This window comes from Paramacrobiotus metropolitanus, unplaced genomic scaffold (assembly GCF_019649055.1).
Source record: "Paramacrobiotus metropolitanus isolate TYO unplaced genomic scaffold, Prichtersi_v1.0 Parri_scaffold0000077, whole genome shotgun sequence".
NCBI lineage: Eukaryota > Metazoa > Tardigrada > Eutardigrada > Parachela > Macrobiotidae > Paramacrobiotus > Paramacrobiotus metropolitanus.
The window spans coordinates 360014-380971 of NW_026570297.1; the positions used below are offsets into that span (position 1 = coordinate 360014).

At 40.0% G+C, this 20958-nt stretch overlaps 2 protein-coding genes and 1 long non-coding RNA gene across 4 annotated transcripts; 1 reads left to right on the top strand and 2 right to left on the bottom strand.

The window, feature by feature from the left end:
- The first annotated feature begins 889 nt into the window (after positions 1-889).
- LOC129595389 (uncharacterized) lies at positions 890-1939 on the top strand. Its single transcript, XM_055492385.1, has one exon. It carries the CDS (start codon positions 890-892, stop codon positions 1937-1939), a length of 1050 nt encoding a protein of 349 aa, XP_055348360.1.
- A 531-nt stretch (positions 1940-2470) lies between these two features.
- On the bottom strand, positions 2471-5970 carry LOC129595350 (protein YIPF1-like). Its single transcript, XM_055492336.1, has 8 exons — positions 5640-5970; positions 5408-5571; positions 5263-5352; positions 4826-4922; positions 4624-4737; positions 4101-4255; positions 3235-3568; positions 2471-2795 (listed from the first exon to the last, which is right to left on the bottom strand). Exons 1-8 carry the CDS (start codon positions 5707-5709, stop codon positions 2653-2655), a joined length of 1167 nt encoding a protein of 388 aa, XP_055348311.1. The 5' UTR covers positions 5710-5970; the 3' UTR covers positions 2471-2652.
- Positions 5971-13435: 7465 nt separating this feature from the next.
- Positions 13436-15868, bottom strand: LOC129595421 (uncharacterized). 2 transcript variants are annotated; one of them, XR_008691313.1, is made up of 7 exons: positions 15381-15868; positions 15187-15308; positions 14957-15115; positions 14650-14853; positions 14096-14514; positions 13849-13919; positions 13436-13771 (listed from the first exon to the last, which is right to left on the bottom strand). It is a non-coding gene; the product is annotated as an uncharacterized LOC129595421 (long non-coding RNA). The 2 variants fall into 2 exon arrangements; XR_008691314.1 differs by having other exon boundaries at positions 14957-15129.
- Between the last annotated feature and the right edge of the window lie 5090 nt (positions 15869-20958).

Sequence of the window (20958 nt, forward strand, 5' to 3'; positions counted from 1 at the left end):
CCGGCGCTCACATAATATACTCGTACTTCATGAGTTACGCTACACGTATAGATAACAGACATGACTACATTTTTCATGCGAAGCAGGCGCAGCTATCGCATGCATAAGCTCGACTTTAAGTGAATGGGAAAGCGTCCGCCCCCTTTGTACTCTGTGACTCAGCAGTTTCTATAACTCCACCTCCTCCTTCACAACTTAGATCTCAGAACTCATAACTCATGACTCAACTCATAACTCAAGACTCAACTCATCACTCAACTCATAACTCAAGACTCATCTCAAGACTCAGCTCACGACTCAACTCGTGACCCATGGCTATTAGCCCCACCAATACATGTGAACAGCCTGCTTCGCATAGAGCCACCCCTGGGTGGCAGCTCTTTGATTTATATCTATATGCATGACAAGGTCATGCAACTTGAGCTTGACGTTTGGGTATTCCCAGTTGTTTAGTGTAAGACGCATATTGACCGGCAGTTCAAGAAGTATGGCATTCTCTTCCGGTACTCAAATGATCTACGCGTAATATAATTAAAATCCTGGTTATAAGATACGCGACGGATAGCGGCGTCATTCAATCTTACCGGTACAGATACTGACGTGATCTGCGTACAGTATGCGCGCCTGTGATGCTAATCAGATGTTGCACGCATTGGGCCGGCGTGACCTAGCATCAATTTGATCTTGGAAATAATTACGGGAAACAACCGCAGAATCTTCGCACATTGGGGTTTCCCATACAAATACCGCTGCATCTACTGTATCTCAAGAAACCTTGCGTTTGTGATCTGTGCTTTTTGTACTTCAATTATGATCTGTATCCTCAAATGTTTTGGTATAAATACCGTTAACTTCTGTTGTAACCTTCAACTGCAGCGTTGCTAAAAAAATGAACACCAGTTCTGCAAACTCCAGTTTCATTTTCCCGGTGATAAAGCTCCGCGACGATCAGTTCACTATATTCTTCAACGTGTCGCTAACTTTATGCATCTGCATCAGCAGTCTGATTTTGTTCGTCATTATTCTCATCGCCTGGAACCAGCGCTTGCGCACCGGCTCCGGCGTGCTCATTCTCCACCAATTAATCGTGGAATTCCAGCTGGTGGCCATCCACTGGCCCATTTTCCTGTGGATGCTAGCCACCTCCCAGCACAGCGGCACCAGCCAAACCGTGACCTTTTGCCGGCACTATCACTTCTCCTACATGATCACCGTCACCGCCAGTCTGTGGGGGCTGGCGTTCCTGGCACTGAACCGGTTCGTGGCGATCTATCTACCGTTTCACTATAATAAATTTATTTCCCATATGAGCTTGACAATCATGATCGTGCTGATGTGGAGTATTGGTTTCTTCACGCATCTACCGTTTTATTTGGGAGCAGAGGGTGGTTTTGTGCCGGCACCCCCGTCGGGGATTTGCAGCATCTACAATCAGCAGTCGGCGATGATTTACGCGTTAACCAATATTCCGAGGACCTATTTACCGTTGACCTTTTCCGCCTTGTTGTACTTACTGGTCTTTGCCAAAGTCGGTTACGCCAAATGGCAGAAAGTGATGGTCATCACTCCCAATCGTATTAACCATATATTTTTTACTGCCTCGTCAAATAACGCGAATCCCGGGAGAAAGGTCAACCGGGAATTGTATCAGAACCGCGTGACCATGGCACGAATGCTGTTTATAGCGGCTATCATCCACTGCATCTGTTTTTTGACGGTACCCATTGGAGTGACCGTGGCGCCGGGTCTGTATCAGCGCAGTCCACTGTACCGTAATTGGTTGCGGACGCTGTTTTTTGTGGGATATGTCTCGACGCCGGTACTGCTGTTAGGAATGAGCAAATCGCACCGGGACAGTGCGAAACGGATGTTGCGGCATCCCTTGCGGCCTATTGTCAGCGCAGTGGCAGCGAATAGTGCCGTGGCCCAGTTTCAGTAAAACTGTACGGTCTACATGATATCCAGCGATTAATGCTTTGATATGCTTGAGCGTAGTTAATTTTCGTTTAATAAATAATCAGGTTTCATTGTTTCCTCGATCATAGATACAAATGCTTGTGTAAAAACAGATTCGCTTTATCCCGTACGATATTTGCATCGCACCATAATGATTTACGTAATTCGTTGCACGCGTTCGACTACTAACTGCAGTGTCGGGAACCCTGTAGTCCTGTTTGGTTTCTAAGAATGATGATCTTAAACCGGTCTGATGCGCTGAATTCTGGATGAGCAGCGATAAAAAATATGGATTTACGTAATTAGCATAATAACACGTTCTTGTTGTGGTGTGTTTAAACAGCGTACACATTTATTACGCCCTCAAAATCGTTGTACTACGTACGGTGCACTGCCGTAACTACAAACCAAATGGTCGCGTTTCACTAATTCATCTCCGAAATTACGCTCTTTTAATCACAAAATGGAATTTTATTTACCATATTATTCCATTTCACAGAGAGGAAACCGCATTCTAAGCAACGCAGAAAATGCGAATTCTCAAAACGGATATTCTTCCTATTCTGCTAATCGAAAGCAGAATCCACCATCCACTTATCCTTACATAAATGACAAATAATTTATCACGATAATCAAGACTGAAGCGTTACAAAATTACTATAAAAACAGAGTTTCAGAATCTCGCTCCCGTCTTTGTCAGCCCATTTCCGGTTGCAGAGAATGCTGAGAAGAATTGGAGGCAATCAGCGATGACAGCGTGGTAACCACAAGGGACAGTGTGTTGTTTAGCTGCTGGCCGATTTCCGTGGCATTACTTATCAGCGATACCGTTGTTGGCTCTGCAAATAACCAAAAAGCATAAATCACAGCAAAACGTTCACAGCATAAGAGCTTGTGCACAGCGTTCAATACAAATTATATTTTAAAACAATAATTACGATACCAGTAAACTACGAGAATTTCGAGATATTTTCCTGTAAATATCTGTGCTTGCAGACGGACTTTTTTCAACATCATGAAGAATTCAATTCAGGTTAATTTTTAAAAATAAATGAAAAATAGTAACATTTGAAACAGATTTTGCGTTCTATCTTACCCAACAGCAACTCAAAAGGAAAAACAGACTAAGCCAAGTAAACAAAATAAACTATAAACATTCTGCACAAATAAAAAAAGTAAATATATAATGTACGTAATTGAATTAGGTAAGCGCAAGAATGAAAATCGAGCAAAATAAAGTATCGATCAAAACTCACATTCTCATATGTATGCACTTACGAGATGTCGTCAGTGTCAGCGACACCGCCACCGGTTTGTCCGGTGTGCTGGTATTGGAGAAGTGCGTCAAATTCACTTCCAGTCCAGCTGGCGAGATGGTGGTGGTGCCGTTATAAATACTCGCCATTTCCGGATACCGGAAGAACACCTCCATGAAACTGAAGCTGAGCGCCAAGTGACCGGCAAACACTAGCAGTCCCACGATGATGGCCGAGGCACTGTGCGTGTAGTGCAGATGATTCCAGAAGACATAGGCCAGAATAATCCCGGACAGGGTGGCGGCCGTCAGGGCCGACACCCACTGGACGTATACGTTATTGATCAGCCATAAAAACTGCAACAAGAAGGAACCAAATTGAGTATTCTGCTTTAAACGGCGTCTGTTCATCGCTGCGTATTAATTTTAGCCATTTTCTCAGAAGAACTTCTGCTGCATGCGTATTCAATATGCACCGCAACTGCCACTACTGCACTGGAGTAAATCGAGCTAAATAAAATCAAATAAATAATGAAACAAAACCGGAAAATACAGTTATTTATGTCGGGATTGCATCAGAAGCCATTGCGTCCACCACACGTGCAGAAAAAAGCCAGAAAATGCAAAACAGGATCGATGAAGCCATACAGTACCGTGGTGGATAACGCAGAATCTCATCCCTGTCATCTGGATGCAGATATCCGCTTATCCACTACACTACAGTATGTTAAACGCAATCATTACCACAGCACAACACCATAGCTTTCACCGCACAAAACTGAATGCAGCCTGTCAAACACAAGCTGACGCCAACATGCAGAAGTGTCATTTCATCAGGAAATGAAGCAGTAGCACTGTTTTTACGACAAGAACACATTGTAAACCTTACCGAGACTGGAATGTAGATGCACATGGAATATCCATACAGGCACAAAGCGCCGGATAATTTCAGATTCCCATGCATTTTCATCCACCATAACACCGTCCATAAAATCAGCGGCACCACCCAAATGTAAACAAAAACAGTTATCGCAGCGGCGGAAACTGCAAAATACATAACAAAAATAATTTAACATTGATATACAAAATATAGAAAGGCGAAAATTCTCCAAACATGTTAGACGTCTAAAAATAGCAAATGACGAGATCCAACAACAAAACTGCGATTACTTTTAAAGCAAATTCAGGCTCTGTAATCTGCATCACGTAATAATTATTATTAACAATTAACCCGATTTTAAAACACGAATGAACTGATAAATATGTAACACTAGTCAGCTTCGGTATATGGCAGTATTACATAAAAGAATTAATCTTTTCTCGGCTTTGCTTTCAACTTTTCTTTCTAAAAATACTACTACTCGTACGAGTATTTTTAAAAAATAATTTCTATAATAAACAAATGCTTTCACCTGTTTTGAAATCATATTCCCAGCTGAAATTTTCTCCACGATTGTGAAAATAGCTGGCAATATTTCCCAGTACCGCAATTATAAAAACCAAGGTGCTTCCGATCCAAAACGGCCCTGCAAAAAAAGGAAAGCCAAACAAATTACGGAAATACGAAATCGGTAGCCTAAGGAAGATGATGGGCTTCGCAGTTCGTAGTCGTACCGTATAAGTCCGGTTTAGCACCAATAAAAGCCTCGACAGATTCACTTTTTAGGTATTTCGGGTATGGTACAAATGATAGAAACATCCGCCGCAACACCTGCAAACACAAAACATCAAATGTTTCCGCTGACCTAATTCCCAAAACAGTTGACTGGCAATTTTTAATTAATCATTGTTATCATGGTTAAAACTTAAAATCATGTTGTTGTAAACTCAACGCAGCTCCTTCTCCGTTCATTGTGCGACTCCATATGCACTCTGCTACAGCGAACATATGACAACCGCCATAAAGAAAACTAACGTGTTCGAAACTGTGCTACGTCGCCAACATGTCAGCAGTTCGATTTATAAACCCGGGTTAAAACCCAAACAAAATCCATTCCGAAAAACTGTAGAAATTTTATGAATTATAACCTCAATAAAGTGGTTCTTCGTACCTCGGATGTGTCGACATCGAAGAAACTCTGCCAGAATTTCCATGTCCACACAGGATGTGCCATGACGGTTTTGGCTCCTTCGATGGCTTTCTACAAACCCGACATTCAGTATTTCCTTTCACATATTCTTCTCAATTTGGCTTACAATCGCAGCGTCATCCTCCGGCGGCAAGGGCACATTCTGGGTCTCGAAATTCTCCGGGAATCCAAAGTGGGGAATCGGCGGACTTTGAGCGCCACCGAGACTGCCACTGGGTGCTGTGGCCTGATTATACTGCGTGGAGGAAGGATAGAAATCGTAGCTGGTGGCTGCAAAGGGGGAAACGAATTACTATAGAGCTGGTTCAAAACACCCGTGACTCGTGAGCGCCGGGTACCATTCACGTTGCTGGATGGGCCCCGGGATTCGTATTTGGAAGATCGAAATGGATTGCTGTCGTCATCCATCTCTGAAGATGTCTCAAGGAATGTCGCACGCTAGCGGCAAAGCTCAAAGGTTTTTTGGTTTACCCAGAAACAGAAATTCGGTGACCGATTTTAATTTTCAAAGTGTAGTATGAAGAACTGAAAATGGTAAAGTATGAGAATGAACCAGAGTTGAAACATGTAAAGATCAAGACTCAAGAGGAAAAATTCTGGAAACTTAACCGAAAAAATGAAAATCTAAAGACTCTCAACTCTCAAGTGGAAATCTGTGGTCCTATGAAGGCTATGATTCAGGGCAATTCGGGGCAAATCTGCTGCACTTCTGACGGCCAGTGCCATTACGGAATCGCAGTGCAAGCCGCCGCCCGGGGGTAGGATCTCAGAACTCAAATTGTGACTCAAATTCACTCAATCACCATTGTTCTTAACTTTCTTACGATTCTTAACTTTCTTACTTTACACATAAAATTATAATATTACAAGTATCGGTCGCGCTAGCGCGCGACCAGTTGTGTTCGAGGTATGGAAGAATGAAAAAAATACAAAATATATATACTTCGTACAGCAATAAAATTGATTTTGAGAAATATTTCAAATATGAAACCCCAGCGAGGCCAGCTCCGAAAATATTTTAACATGTAGAAATACGGACAGTTTTCAAGCTTTCCGGTTAAATTCGACCAGTATTATAAAAACTGTGAAAGCCTCTGCAATTTTTCTTTTTGTTTGCATTTTCACGGTTTTTGGTCACGTTTTTAATGTAACTTTAAATTGCCGATCTACGAACTGAAAACTTGAATTTTTTTGTACGACCGATAATATTTAAACGGTGATTAAACGAATGGAATGGGATCATTTACACAATGCCACAAAAAACCATTCAGCCGACATTTTAGCGAGAATTAGAACTTGTGAGAAACAATTAACGGTTGCCCAAAGTGACCTGGCAGGCTGCATCTTTAGGAATTTTCAGCTATTCAGTCAAGCTCTTCAGTATTTATAAAAATAAAATAAATACATATTTATCAGATTTTGAGGTTAGTGAATACCCAAGCTATCACCAGCATCACAGAGCCGCTATTTGAATGAATACGGTAAACGGGCTGCAGGCTGGCTTTTAGATATTTTGAAATTACATATAAATTAGACAATTTAGACCGTGAGATATTGAGGTACTCAGATTTCTAGATATTTTTAAATTTCGAAACTTTGGAGGCTCAAAAATTAGAGTAACGGCCCGCTGCGCGAAGCCGAGTCAAATATTTAGAAATTTGAAATGTAAAAGCTTTTGGAGCCGACTTTCGAAAATTTATAGTTATTTTGAGGTATTCAAACAGATTTAAAAACATCTTAAAGGTTTCAAAAATTAACAAAAAATTATAAGTTTGATGGGATTAACAATTTTAAATTACTATAGTTTAGGTTGCTAAGTTGCGAAACTTGTATTTGCTCATTCGAGACGTTTCTAGAATTTACTGGAAATTTCTATGAACTTTAAACGCTAAGTACTGAAAGTTTGAAAGGGTTTTGAAAACGTTCCGGAAACCAAAATTTTTTTCCAAGCGGGTAGGAAGCTTCAGAAGATGCTGGATTTTATAAAATAACCAAAAGCTTCACAAGTGGAATCTCGAATTAGGAGATAATTTTCAAAACTAACAACCTTTAAGTACTAACAACCTTTAAGTACTACAGCTTCTAAAAATTTTTTTAGACCTTCTCCAAAACTTAAGATTTTTTTAAAGATAAAGGTAGGAACGTTTGCGCGATGCTCTATTTTATAAAATTATTAACTTATTGAAAAAATCAATTTTGATTTAGGAGATAATTTCCAAAAGGTAAGGACGTAAGGATATATGAATCTACTACTATTGATACTTCGCTTTTTCTCACATTCCGGTCACTCTAAGTGTATGGTTTCGTATTACCGGTCACCGGTTACCAGTACGACCGCACATGTGGCGCACCACATCAACAGCTGCTTTTAACAACTTGCTTTCGACAAGATGCAGTATTAAGTAAAATCGGCCAAATACTACCCTAATTTTTAATTTCGTCTGTTGAAATTTGTAGACGTAAAAGACCAATTTTTTTGCGTCAATTATTTTTTGTTTGCTGTTTTTTTTATGAAAATTTACTGATATTTACGCTTAAAATTTCTTAAGAGAAGTCGTTTTTAAGAAAACTAATGATCTCTCATCATCTCTGTAAACTTCGATATGTCAGGAAATTTGACTACGTGGTGACCGAAATATGAAGCCATCATACCTTACACTCAAAGTGAATATGAGAAAAAGCGAAGTACGGAAGTATCCATAGACCAAAACCACATAATATATGTACTGTACTTGCAATGGTAAGTCTGAAAAGATATTGTATATAAATGTTCGATGACATAACAAACGGTAGTAACTGATCCATGGAAATAATTATGGAATCCGACATCATATTCTTATGAAAACAGTACTCGGTAGGGTATTGATACACTGCGTGGACAATCTCTCGATTGTGTGGCGGCAGCTTCGGTATAAGAAAGAGGAATACTGGGATTTAAAATAATTTCGGATTTGTGTATATAAAAGGAATAATAATAGTAGGGGAAAGAATTTTGTGAGTGCATGGAAAACATGAGAGGTTGTGGGTGTTTCTTTACTACAGTTGAGAACTTGAAAATTGCGCGTTTAGTCAGTAACTTTCCATAGGTTTACACAGTCATTTTGGTAGTAGTAATTTGTGTAGTCAAGAAAGTTGATTGCTTAATGGAGCGAACTATTATTTTTTGCACTGATAGTCTTGGATGTGTACTTGTGTAGTAACGGGTGGTTTGTATATGGGATGTAGGCTGGGACGTACATTAAAAGGTTGCTCGAGAAAATGTTTGGTTTGATTGGTTTGTTCACTGGATTTTTTGAGTTCGGTGGGTATATTAGAAGTTGAGGAACGTTGTGTTTGAATATTATGGATTTGACAAAGCATATGCAGTAAGGAAAATGTTTTTCTTGTTGGTTATTTTCTGATGGCGGGTTTAGAATTTCGGAAGCTTACTGATTTAGGTTGTTGCGTTTTGTTTGGCTTTGGTATTTTTAGGTTGAGTATAGTTCAGTAAGTTTTCTTTCATTGATAGTTTCTTTTAAGTATTGTTTTTTTTAATAAAATAATGGAAACTGGTTGTATGCGTGCGTAATTATAGAAAAAAAAACCGCAAAATGGAAACTGATGGTAATTAAAGCATTAAATGTAAAGTTAAAAAACAAAAATGTAAACCCAACAGGGTCAGCAAAACACAACAATTCAGGACAAAATCGTAAAGTAATGCTTAGAAAAGATCGGGACAACCATTACACATTACCATACTCCGCAAATGTCTTTAGCACCATTATAATATGCTTGACTACCTCGTGTAACCTTTCCAATTTTTGGATATAAAAACTTAGCAACACTTTTATTACCTAAATCTTTCCCTTTACAAAAATTGTCATTTCTTTTTACAAAAACTGTCATTTTTAAGAACATAATTAATCGTCCGTTCTACCTGATCCCATTGATAAAGGTTTAGAGCTCGAAAACGTATGAGCAATCTTTTTGAAACCTATTTTCTGCACTTAAAAGACGCAATTTAAAATATTTTTCAGGTGAAATATTTTAAGGCCGATCATCAGTTAAACCACCATAACCAAACGGAAATAGATTAGGATACGCTTTTTCTTCTAATCCAGTTTGTGATTTCCAGTCCCAGATTAATTTAGAAATCAAAAAATCCGTTATAAAAAATCAAAAAATCAAGCGCCTTATAGACAATATTAAAATCAACAGAATAAATGACTTTTCTACTACAATTATCAAAATCGTTTTTTTAGCCTGACATACAGCTAATAAACAATCTATAGCCGGACGTGGTAGCAAACATTCGAAATTTTCACTAGAATCACTAGTTACATGAAATAATTGCCCTACACATTTTGTTAAGCTATTTTTCAAATGCATTATTGTCGAAAAAGGCTGTACTAAACGCACTGCCTGGACTTCCATGTAACCAAGATTATTTAACCAATTTTCTCTACCAATATCTAAAATAGAGCCCGCACGAGGATGTCGGCTCGGCTCACACGAGCACTCGAGCGAGCAGGCGTCGTTTTGCGAATTTGCGAACGAGCCGAGCAACAGGAAAAAAAATTATGAGCAAGCTGAGCGAGCGGGATGGTCGGGTGCGAGCGATCGTGAGCCTACTGGCCAACATTGTGCGAACTGGAGAAGTTTCTGGTAAAATTACATTGACCGACCTGAAAACGGTCTTAAACCATCGTCACCTTGTAGCTTCGCGCGAAGTGATTTACTGACTTTACTAGACCGGTTGGAACTCAGGACTAACTTTTGATATTTAACCGTAGCGAACAAAAAAACATTATTTGACGGGTTTGCAGAATCAGTTGAATGCTTCCTAAGAAAGATGCATCTTAATTTTTGAGCATTCTACTGTATGTATTTATTTCAGACTAAATTAAAAAAATTACATCAAGTTGGAAGTTAGAGAAATGTATCAGCGAAAAAATGAAAAATTGTAATGAAACGGATTACCAGTATGGAGATATATACAAGTGATTGTCTCTGAACATCCGAATCATCCGATTGCACTTACAGAGTTTTTGTGTTGGTGAAAAGTTTGGTATAATTAAATCGTGCAAAAAACTGATACGTAAATTTTTGCCGATCTCACGAGCGAGCCGGTTTGCCAAAATCAAATTACGAGCGAGTTGAGCGAGCGGAAGCAAAAAAAAATTGGAAAACGAGCGAGTCGAGCGAGCGACGGTTGGAGCGCGAGCGAGCTGAGCGAGCAGGACGTTTCATAAAGTTAAAACGAGCGAGTTGAGCAGCACTTTTGCTGCTCGTGCAGGGCTCTAATCTAGAACAATTTCGCCGTAAATCGTAAACACAAAAATTAAAATCTTTATGCTTATGTAAAGTCATACATCCTGCACATAGTCTAGCATCAGCTTTTAAATCACTATGTAACATTCCTGAATTATCACCGATCAAATCAGATGCAACTAAAATATTGCAACAATCGCACGGCATATAAGCAACCATGACCTTTCTCCAATAATTTTTTCCAAACATACCAGGAAACGCACCACCTTTAGTATTCCGATTACATTTCTGTTTTTTAACTTTTACATTCTCATATCTACCATCATCACCACTTCCTACATTATCCTCCCTGCTACAATTACCATCAGTTTCTATTTATGTTTCTTTCTATAATCACGCATGTACTACGCATGTATTTCTTACGATCACAACCACCTTCCATTATTTTATTAAAAAAGAATTCTTAAACGAAAATAATGTATGAAAGAAAACTTACTAAACCATACTCAACCAAGAAAGACTTACCAAGCCAAACAAAGACAGCAACCTGAACCAGTAAGTATCCACAAATCCACACCGGCCACCAAAAAAATAACCAACAAGAAAACATTTTGCTCTCACTCCATATGTTTCGTCCACTCCATAATAACTCCAACACAAGATTCCTCAACTTCTTATATACCCACCGAACTAAAAAAATCCAGTCAACAAACAAATTGAACTATACGTTTTCTCGAACAACCTTTTGATGTACCTACCAACCTACTTTCCATATACAAACCACCTGTTCCTACACAACCAAGACTATCAGAGCAAAACGTAATAGTCTGCTCCATTAAGCAATCAAATTTCTCGAAATTTCTTGGATTTTCCATAACAATCCATCACCATCTACAACCCGCAACACACTCCACTTCCTGTAACACTTCATTAACACTCGAATACGAACAACCAGAAAGTCGAATATATTTATACCATACTACAGTAAAACTCCCACTACCTTCACCCTAATTCAATGTAGACCTATTCTTCAATACACTGGATTAGTACACCCTTTCTTCATTATCACTTTTCGTCAGACATATCACCTTTAATATAATTTACTATATTATTGAATTCCTTATTCAGCACTTTATATTCCTACCCCTTATAATCTCCACATACAATATGCTCCTGCAATGTACTCTATATTATGTAGACATATTGCAATGTGCTCCACATATGTAGGAGCACACATATATGTAGGAAACACATAGTGCTCTTACATATGTAGGAGCACATTGCAGGAGCATACTGATTACGTTTGTTTGGATACTACAATTCCGTTTTTCTCCTCCAAGAACCGATGCAATGTGCTCCTACATAATGTAGGAGCACATAATGTAAACTAAAAAAGATGCCGAGCTAACAACGCCATCTACAACTTTCACGCATCGTTACTCGACTCATGTCACATGACTCATGTCACATGACTCGTGTCACATGACTGTTAGGCCCCACCGCTTCCTTCAACCGGCCGGACCCTTCCGTACTCTACGGGCGCCAAAAATTACTTTTGTTTACACACGGATATCGAAGACCAAAAACCGAAACTACAGTTTCATATATGCTACGACTGATTCTAGTCGTATACCGCATATAAGAACCTGTCACGGTTCAAATGAACCTGCCGCAAAAGTAATGGTTCACAATAGCAGACCTCAGGCATATCCAGCTTTATCATTCCCAGCCTGGTATTGCTTTAACAATTTTTTTGGTTCGAAGTCCAAAGAGATAAGCAATAACCAATAACAACACATACCGATGGACTTATGCGAGCGATGTTTGAATGCTACGCTTACTAGTCATGCATCACCGTAAAATGCATTTACTTCTCGTAAGACGATTTGCATGGGCGGCACCGGAGACTCGGAGAGCAGCGAAGGGATAAGGAATAAGAAATAACAGGAAATGATACTTCAAGAATTTTGACTAAAAGAACCTCATAATTTCCTTACAAAATAATTGTCGCTTTAAATTTTCTACCGAGAAGCTTCGTAGTACGTTGCTAATTGCGCGTATAAGAGGGATACAATTAGCGCGATGGATCAAAATGTTTTGCACCGCTCTTCTACAGAATGTGCAGCTGGGATATTTTTTCGCAAAGAAGACTTCGCCTTTGTCAAAAATTAATTAATTAAGCAGATCAATTAACTAATGCAGATCAGTTGCTAATTAAGTGTCAGTTCATTTTGTGCCGCTGAATGAAACTGGAAACGTTTACCGCTGTTAGCCGACATGGCACAGTACATTTATGAATTAACGCAGTGTAAACTGTAATTGTAATTAACGTAAGTAGATAAATTACCTAATGGTCTGAAAACAGGTGAATTTTAATTGCTGATGTACACGCTTATATAGATATATTACATGTATGTGTATCAGTGTATGTGCGTAGTAGACTGTTGTTTTCATGCTTGCTGCCTGATGCCGTGATGCGTATTTGCAAAACGGAGCTGTTCACGCGGGTATTTCTAAAACGTGCCGTATCTTTCCTTCGACCAGTTAAAAAGCAGATCGGTTCGGATTGTTATGAATCATAATCCTGGTCAAAACAAAACCAGACCGGAGATAAGAAAGCCAAAAGTGTTTGAGGACGCGTAATATTGTCATAACAAAAGCCAGTGACCAGAGACAGAGCAGCCCAGCGAAGCTGGCATATGTTGCTTGAAAGTGACTGATCTACAGTATCTGTACATTGAAAGTGAGTCCATCTACACTCTACTTGTAAAAAAATCTGTACTGAGTCGGCAGTCTTCGCATTATTGTGGATCTGTGAGCCCAACTCAGCCCATATCTTCTCATTGTATGTAATCGTTTCTAACGACTCCCCAAAAATAAGCGCACAAAAAAATTAGACAAATCTTCATGGATATTTTAGATAAATTATCGAATCTGTGGTAGAAAAAATCGATCGCAGAAGTATCCAAAAAAATAAAGAATTATTCATAACAAAAATCGTGCCCCTGATCAGTGAAAACTAACTTCAAGGACAGGCAAACAATTTACAACGTTGCATTAAATATTCACGTATTGTTATGATCCGTCTTAATCGCCTTCATGTAAACTCATCGAAAAGCCTTCATTCGGTTCCAGTCGGAACGGCCACCGTTAAATGAACTTGCAATTTCAACGAGAAATCACCAGGATTGACGTAACCGTTGGCCGGGTCCAGTAAATCCTCGAGCATAGAATTATGTAAAGAACAGTAAAATTCAAAATATTAAATATTCCACCCAGCACGCACAAAAATCTCACCTCCATGGAGATGTATTTAACAATTCCCCAGCCATCAGCCGCCTCCTTTTTGGAGAACGCATGGGACACCACTGCAGCAACAAAGCACACATTTATCAAGATTATCAGTTCCATACCAAGTGTATTAATCTTGTATTAGCAATAAGTTATACGTATTTCTTGTTAGAAGATTGTACCCTATAAACCGTACTGTATAACGAATTAACAAACATCTACTAATAAAAAAAAAGTTGAAATATGTAAATACCTTTTTTAATCGGTACAGTTTCCGCTTCCATGGGAGCAGACGCAGTTCTGCTGCAACCTGACACCTCCAGGAAGCCGATTTCACATAGGCGCCACATTTCAGATAATAAACCAACCAAGAGAATCCGCTCATTGAGCTGACTCTAACCATTATTCTCCTACAAAAACACTGCAAAATATGCACACCATAAATAAATGCCGTAATTAACACCATAATTAAATTGCCGCTGAGAAAGCGAGGAATTCGAAACCAACTGGCTTTTTCTACTTTAAAAGATTCCTTAACTTGGCGGGCCCATCCAGCAGCTGGGCATCAGTGAAGAGTGGAAAGCGAACAAGATGCAGTGCGCTCCCAAGATTTCACGTCGATTAGCGGCAGACGCTTCAATCTGCCTTTGCATGCACGTGTGCGTAGCCCACCTGTCAAATATGTACCTCGTGGTAAAAAACAGCACTTTATCAGAGCTTCTCCTATCGGTAGTAAGAAACAAGAACGTCTACAGCCCATACGGATGGTTATTAAAAAAGGGCTCTCATATGATTTATTGTACGTACTTCTCAACGGCTGAATAGATGGTCGCTTCATCAGCGGCTAAACTCCTCTAAAGTATCCCGTTGGAGAATGATGCTGAGTGTCTCTCGGCTGATGCCACAAAACTGATCCGACTGCCACACAGCCTCGGCTGATTGGTCGATCAGAAGCAGGCATTTTATCATAATTTCCATAATGCTCGGCTCTGCATCTGGGTACTGAACGGCCTAAAAGAGGTCAACAAGTGCAGACGATTTTAGGCAGACGATTTTAGCTAAAAGCTGGTAAGTCATATGCTGCAAGCAGGCAGAAGCAGCAGCGCAAACCAACCTTCTCCAGAATATCCAGGCAGCTGTCTGTATTAAGCCTGCTGACGATAAAGCGGCAGCACTTATCAATCAAGAACGGTACACCGTATTTGTCGGCGCAGCTCAGCGTTTGAAAAGCGTTGTCGTCGCGGAGATTCTCCACCGTATCGGTGTCATGTAGCTACAATGAGGACTCTCGAGGCAACAAGATGAATAAAGAAGATGTCAAGAAGATGAATAACGAAAGCATACCCGAATATGTTAGCGAAGGCATCGGGGTGAATATCGGGGATGTCGATAGGAACTGTGCAGTCTCTGGAACACTTCCATAGAACATCGTGCGAAACACATCGCTGCGGACACTGATTATGGGCCTGTAAACAGTTACGCATAGATCAACGCCCTCGATAGCACAAATTGCTGAGCAGCGAACACTGCGCAATAACCTGTGAGCTGGAAATATCTTGGCTGTGCCATAATCGCGTCCGACCGCGAACTGAACATCGCTCATTTCTCCACAGATCAACAGGTGCTTGACATAGTCCCCAATCTTCCTCACGACTTTGTCTCGGTTTCGCGGTTTCACGATGCCGCTGCGTTTTACGGAGTTAGGAGTCTGAGTAAGCTTCTGAGACATTATTACGTAGGATTACAGTCCTGGAAAGTCGAGACAGTTCAGTCACAAATACAATCAAATTCAGAAAAATTCTGGAGAATCCGAGGATCGCCAAATAACTAGTGCAAAAAGTAACGTATGAGCACGTTCTCGATGCAGCATAGATAATGCCATCTTCGCCAGGGAGGATTCAAAGATTTAAATTTTCGTACTCGTAACTTGTAGCAATAAGTTGTTACTAAAATGGAAGAAAAAATCAGAAAAATTGGAAACGAACCGACAAAACCAAACACATCCCTAAAAAAAATCTGTTATCGAAACTATCATACGCTATTTAAGCCCATACCGCAAGTACAGTACTTCTACAGGTGCAGCTCAATGGCAGATTTTTTCAGGCAGTCGTATGTCTGCGGTGTACAGTTTGAGCCTTCGTACGAGTAAGTAATTACATTAAAAAACACATCAGCAAAAAGTGTCAGTTTAGGGCAATTTTCCAAAATTAACAATCCAAAAATTATGAAGCATCACAGCCTTATTAATGATCACTGATTAGTACGACCTACTACTAATGGTAAGCACGCATTAGTTCAGAAAAACCGGTAACACTATTCAAGCCGTCCTGGGCATTCAGCCGTCCTTGCGATGCTTTGCTGGCTTCGCAATGTCACCGGAAGAGTAAACTTGCGTGCGATGAGTCTAATCTTTATATGGCCTGTGGGAATCTGGGGTTCCAGAGGAGTCATGTAGTACGATCCGCACTGGGAACAAATACAAGTTAAGGTCATCAGGTTTATTTTTATTCCTCCTAGCCACTGGGGACTTAGTCGGTTTAAGTCCATAATCCTAAGTGTATTATCTGACACATGAAATTTTGTATTTCGTATTATTACATTATTGCAGTTTACGTATTCGGCGTAGATTAAAGTTTTTGGATGGTGCACAGTAACCAAAATCATGCATAAAAAATTGAATCCAACCTTTGCAGCCCGAGTTTATCGTTTTTTCCATATTGTAATGCAGGCGGCAGGGATATCACCCTGGTCATACGACGTCACCCAACGCAAAATTAATTACGCTGATCCAGCTCGCTTTACTTGGTCCCTTGTAATTTTTGCGCTAATAAACATCATGACCGTACGAGAACTTATGATGCTCCTTGATTTTTACCGTCCAGAACTGGAAGATCTGCAGTTCTATGCATTGCTGTTAATAGTGTACCGCATTATACGAGCCATCCGGTACGCTTGGGTCTACTGCACTTTCCTGGTCAGCAGCAAACGACTTTCGCATCTTATACACGCAATAATAATGGTTTACAACGGTGATCAAAAAGCACCGTATGTCTTGTTGGTGGCCTGGACGCTGATTTCTGCCGGCTTTATTGCATGGAGTGGCTATCTCCGGGAAATCATTTTCATCTTGACCTTACCCGATTCTTTGAACACACCAGTTTCCTTGTTCAGAAATTTAAAATCTCCCGTATATGTACCATCTGGTTTGGTAGCTTTCTTGAATATTTTCAGTAATGTCACCCAGTACAGCGCCTACATGGTACCGCAGATGGTTATGATGGCGTTGATTATACCGCTGCATTACGAATTCCGGGGTATCAATACCAGACTGAAAGAATTAGCGGAGAATGAGTGTCGCACTATAGCAGAGATAACTGGGCGTACGGCTACGGAAATGGCGCATTTTCGTCGATTGAGCTGCCTTTTATCCGAAATCAGCAATATTTTCTCCACATCTAACCTAATGAACAGCATTTTGGAGATTATGTCATGGATAGCCACGGTAGCCGCCATCATTCATCGCACTGAACTGGTGGAAGGAGATGACCCCGTTTTGTTTGGTAAGCGGGAGCTGGAAAATCAGGGGATCAGGAGAACGTTGTATTTCGTTGCATCGCTAATGATCGGACAGTTTGCTGCGCGAATGACAGCATGCATTCTCTGCCACGAAGAAGTATGTACAGCGTGACCTTTGGTATGACAATACACTGGTTTTCTGAAATTTCGAATTATTTCGAATTCACTATTGCAGGCACAAGCAGTCACGAAACAACTGGATCGCGTAGCAGCCAACACCACGAAGAGCTCCTCAGAATTACACCGAGGAATAACTGAATTCCAGCAGGAAGTGCTGGTTACGGATACTGCCATTACGGCAGGAGGTTATTTCTCCTTTAACAAGGAATACCTGACTACGGTATGATTTCGATATACGTGATATTTCGAATATACATGATATTTCGAATATACGAGTACATGATATTTCGAATGATATTCATATTTATCTTCTGCTTTTTTGTCTGTTTTGTTCACATGTATTTGGGATTCTCCATTGCACTGACCAGTGACATCGATATCAGACATGTAAGTATTCAACATTGCATGCACCATGTTCGTTTTATGTTACAGATTGTTGGCGCGTTGTTAACGTATATCCTTCTGGTTTGGGAAATGGCTGACGCTCAGGACGACAAACGAGTGCTACACGATTCTGTGACAGTTTTGGCTAACATTTTGAGCGAAAAGCACCCAGTTAAACTGCCATACTCGTAACAATAATTGCAACTTGTAAGTTTACCGATTAGTTTCCATTCAACAGGAGGTTTTTATGCAGTACATTATCGCCAACCGAAGTTGTGTGCCATGATTCAGTAGCAGATACAGATATTCAGTTCCATATTTACCTTCTGCTGCTTTAACACTTCGTTGTTAAGTTAACCGGTAATTCTGTCACAATTGTCGCAGATGCATCATAAAGAAGTGGGATCAAATTTCAGTTTGCGGAAAACATTGCCCGTGGGAAACTAATGAGCAACAGCACAAATTTAGCATAGCGATCGGTAAATAAAGACCTAAAACTGCAGTGGCGTATAACCATTGCCCTGATGCACCCGAATGCTACCGAAGTCTTTTTCCTGGGAATTTTCTAGTCTTTGCTCCTCTGCAAACAGTAGTGCTCCATTTAAAGTGCCTCGCGTTCGAGGTTTGCGAACATCATGATACCAGTTTACTCTACTTTTACTGTTCAGCATAGATTCATATTCAGCTACAACTTTGAAATTTGTGCACTTTTTCTTTCGCAGTTTAGCAATGTATGAGTTCAACGCTCATTTAAGATATTTGATTTTCACAAAGTTTATAAAACAGTAATAACCGATTAACCTGGTTTTGACTTTTTTGAGTGATACGGCTACAACTTGTAATATATGTTGTCAATGGATCACGCCAGTTTATCGGACATTTGGTGTCACCGAATTCGCTGTACTATCTTTCACTGCTTGCAGTTATTAGGCTTAGCTCCAGTTTCTATAAGACGGAAGCCACAAATCACCGGATCCCATTTTTTATTGAACCGGCTCATACCTGTAGTATGGTCGTTGTTGGCCTTTGCGCTTTTCCTGCTAAGTAGTGTCAAGGATATCTCCGAAGTGTACAGCTTCTACAAACTAGAGCTGGAAAGTCTGGACTTTTACGCTCTTCTATTCTTTATATCACGTATCGTTCAGGTCAATACCCATATTCTAATTTTTTTCGATCTTTTGATCCAAAGCAGAAACCTTCCGGGTCTAATGCACGCTGTGGGCACCATTTTCCTTTTAAACAGAAAATCACAGCGGGCTGCTAATGTAATACTAATAACTTGGCTGCTACTTTGTTTAACGCTGTTTTTATGGGCTGGATACAAAAGAGAATTCGTCTTCTTTGCACAAGTGGGAACAACCGGCAGAAATCAGTTGAAAGCCGCTAATTGGGTTGTCTACTTAAGAGTCTTTGGAGTGATTCGAATTCCCGGCGGACTTGTTACGACGTTGAACATCCTAAGCGGTTTTGTCAACCATGCCACTTATCTTGTGCCACAAATAATGATGCTTAGTCTTCTGTTGCCGCTAATTTCTTCCATGATGCTAATCAACAAAAACTTGAAAAACTTATCACGCAAGGCAGCAGGTGAAAAAGGTCACGCTGGGTTGACGGTGCAGGAAGAAATGCGAAAATTTCGCGCCCTTAATCGTGTGATAAACGAGATAAATCGTGCGTTTTCTTTATCCAATTTGGGGAACAGTGTATTAGAAATTTTCACTTGGATCGCGTGCACCGCGGCAGTTTTACATAATTCCTCGTTTGAACAAGGCCAGAATGCTGACCGGAGAAAACAAGAGAACTTAGCCACGTGTCAGATGCTGCATTTTGTTTCAACACTGTTTGCCATTCAGTTCGCTGTCAAAATCTGTATCTGCATATTTTACTATGAACAGGTATGACGCTTAAAAGCTGCCGTTCCTGCTTAACAAAATTACTTGCAGATAGTACTGCCTCTTGTAGGCACAAAATGTTTCTATTGAGCTGGATCGCGTTGGCGCATCCTGCATAACGGATCCAAATCACGCTGTATTTCAGCATACAATAACGCTTTTGCAACGGGAAGTTATGACAACGAAAACCGCTGTCGATGGCGGCGGCTATTTCCAGTTCACTAAGGATTATGTCACAACGGTAGCGTCTACAGTTACAGTATCTGGTGATTTATAACTGTGCTTTCAGCCACAAATATGAGCAGTTAAAATGTCGTTTAATTTTCAAAGAGACTCATATGAACCGGCTTCTGATTTTTGCAGATTGGCGGTGCTTTAGTGACATACATTCTCTTTGTGACCGACATGACAGACTGCCAAAATGACCAACGGGAGCTCCACGGTTCCATTACAGACTTAGTAGCTGCTTTGTACCAGTGCCACAACGCTTCGTCATTTAACCAGTCATCAACGTCCTGTGCAAACTTCGGAAGATAAGTTTCCTAATGTGTAATTCAGTCTGAGTTTTAAATTGCTTAACATAGGCTGCGAACTTTTGCGTGCTGTCCAGGTGTGTGCTTGTTCAAACATTAAGAGCTTGTTCCTTAATTGTTCGCCAGATATTTTGACTTTTGGATCTCGTGAAAAATAACGAAAAAATAAATTATCTAATAGTTATATTACAAGTTGTATATACTGTACATAAAATGTAGTGACCACAGAGTAACGAAACCGCCCTGCAGTAGCGTGCAATAGTTTAACCAATGACTTGTGGTTAGTTTGATAGCTTCTTTAGATTACCCATCTAAAGTAAATACCGGTGTCTCGTGTCGGTGTGATCTTCAGTTTTTGGAGCAGGCGTGTGTGCTTGTTCAAACATTACAGACAAAATCTCTTCTTAATTAGTATCATCCCACAGCAAGTAATTCATTGAGCTACGCTCGGTTTAATAACAATTTGAATAAAAGTTGCATACTTCGTACTTGTAATCTAACATATATATATATATATATATATATATACTCGTTCTGATCGTGAACTTCAGTGTATTTACTACTACCTAGTGTCGAATAATAAATTTATAGTACGAGTATACGTTTAACGG

Bases quoted from the DNA above. Each gene is read 5' to 3' on its own strand.
- LOC129595389 (XM_055492385.1), top strand. From the start codon at position 890: ATGAACACCAGTTCTGCAAACTCCAGTTTCATTTTCCCGGTGATAAAG.
- LOC129595350 (XM_055492336.1), bottom strand. From the start codon at position 5,709: ATGGATGACGACAGCAATCCATTTCGATCTTCCAAATACGAATCCCGG. The intron at 5,572-5,639 runs GTACCCGGCGCT...CCCCCTTTGCAG, and splicing joins CCCATCCAGCAACGTGAATG to CCACCAGCTACGATTTCTAT. The intron at 5,353-5,407 runs GTAAGCCAAATT...TCGGGTTTGTAG, and splicing joins CGGAGGATGACGCTGCGATT to AAAGCCATCGAAGGAGCCAA.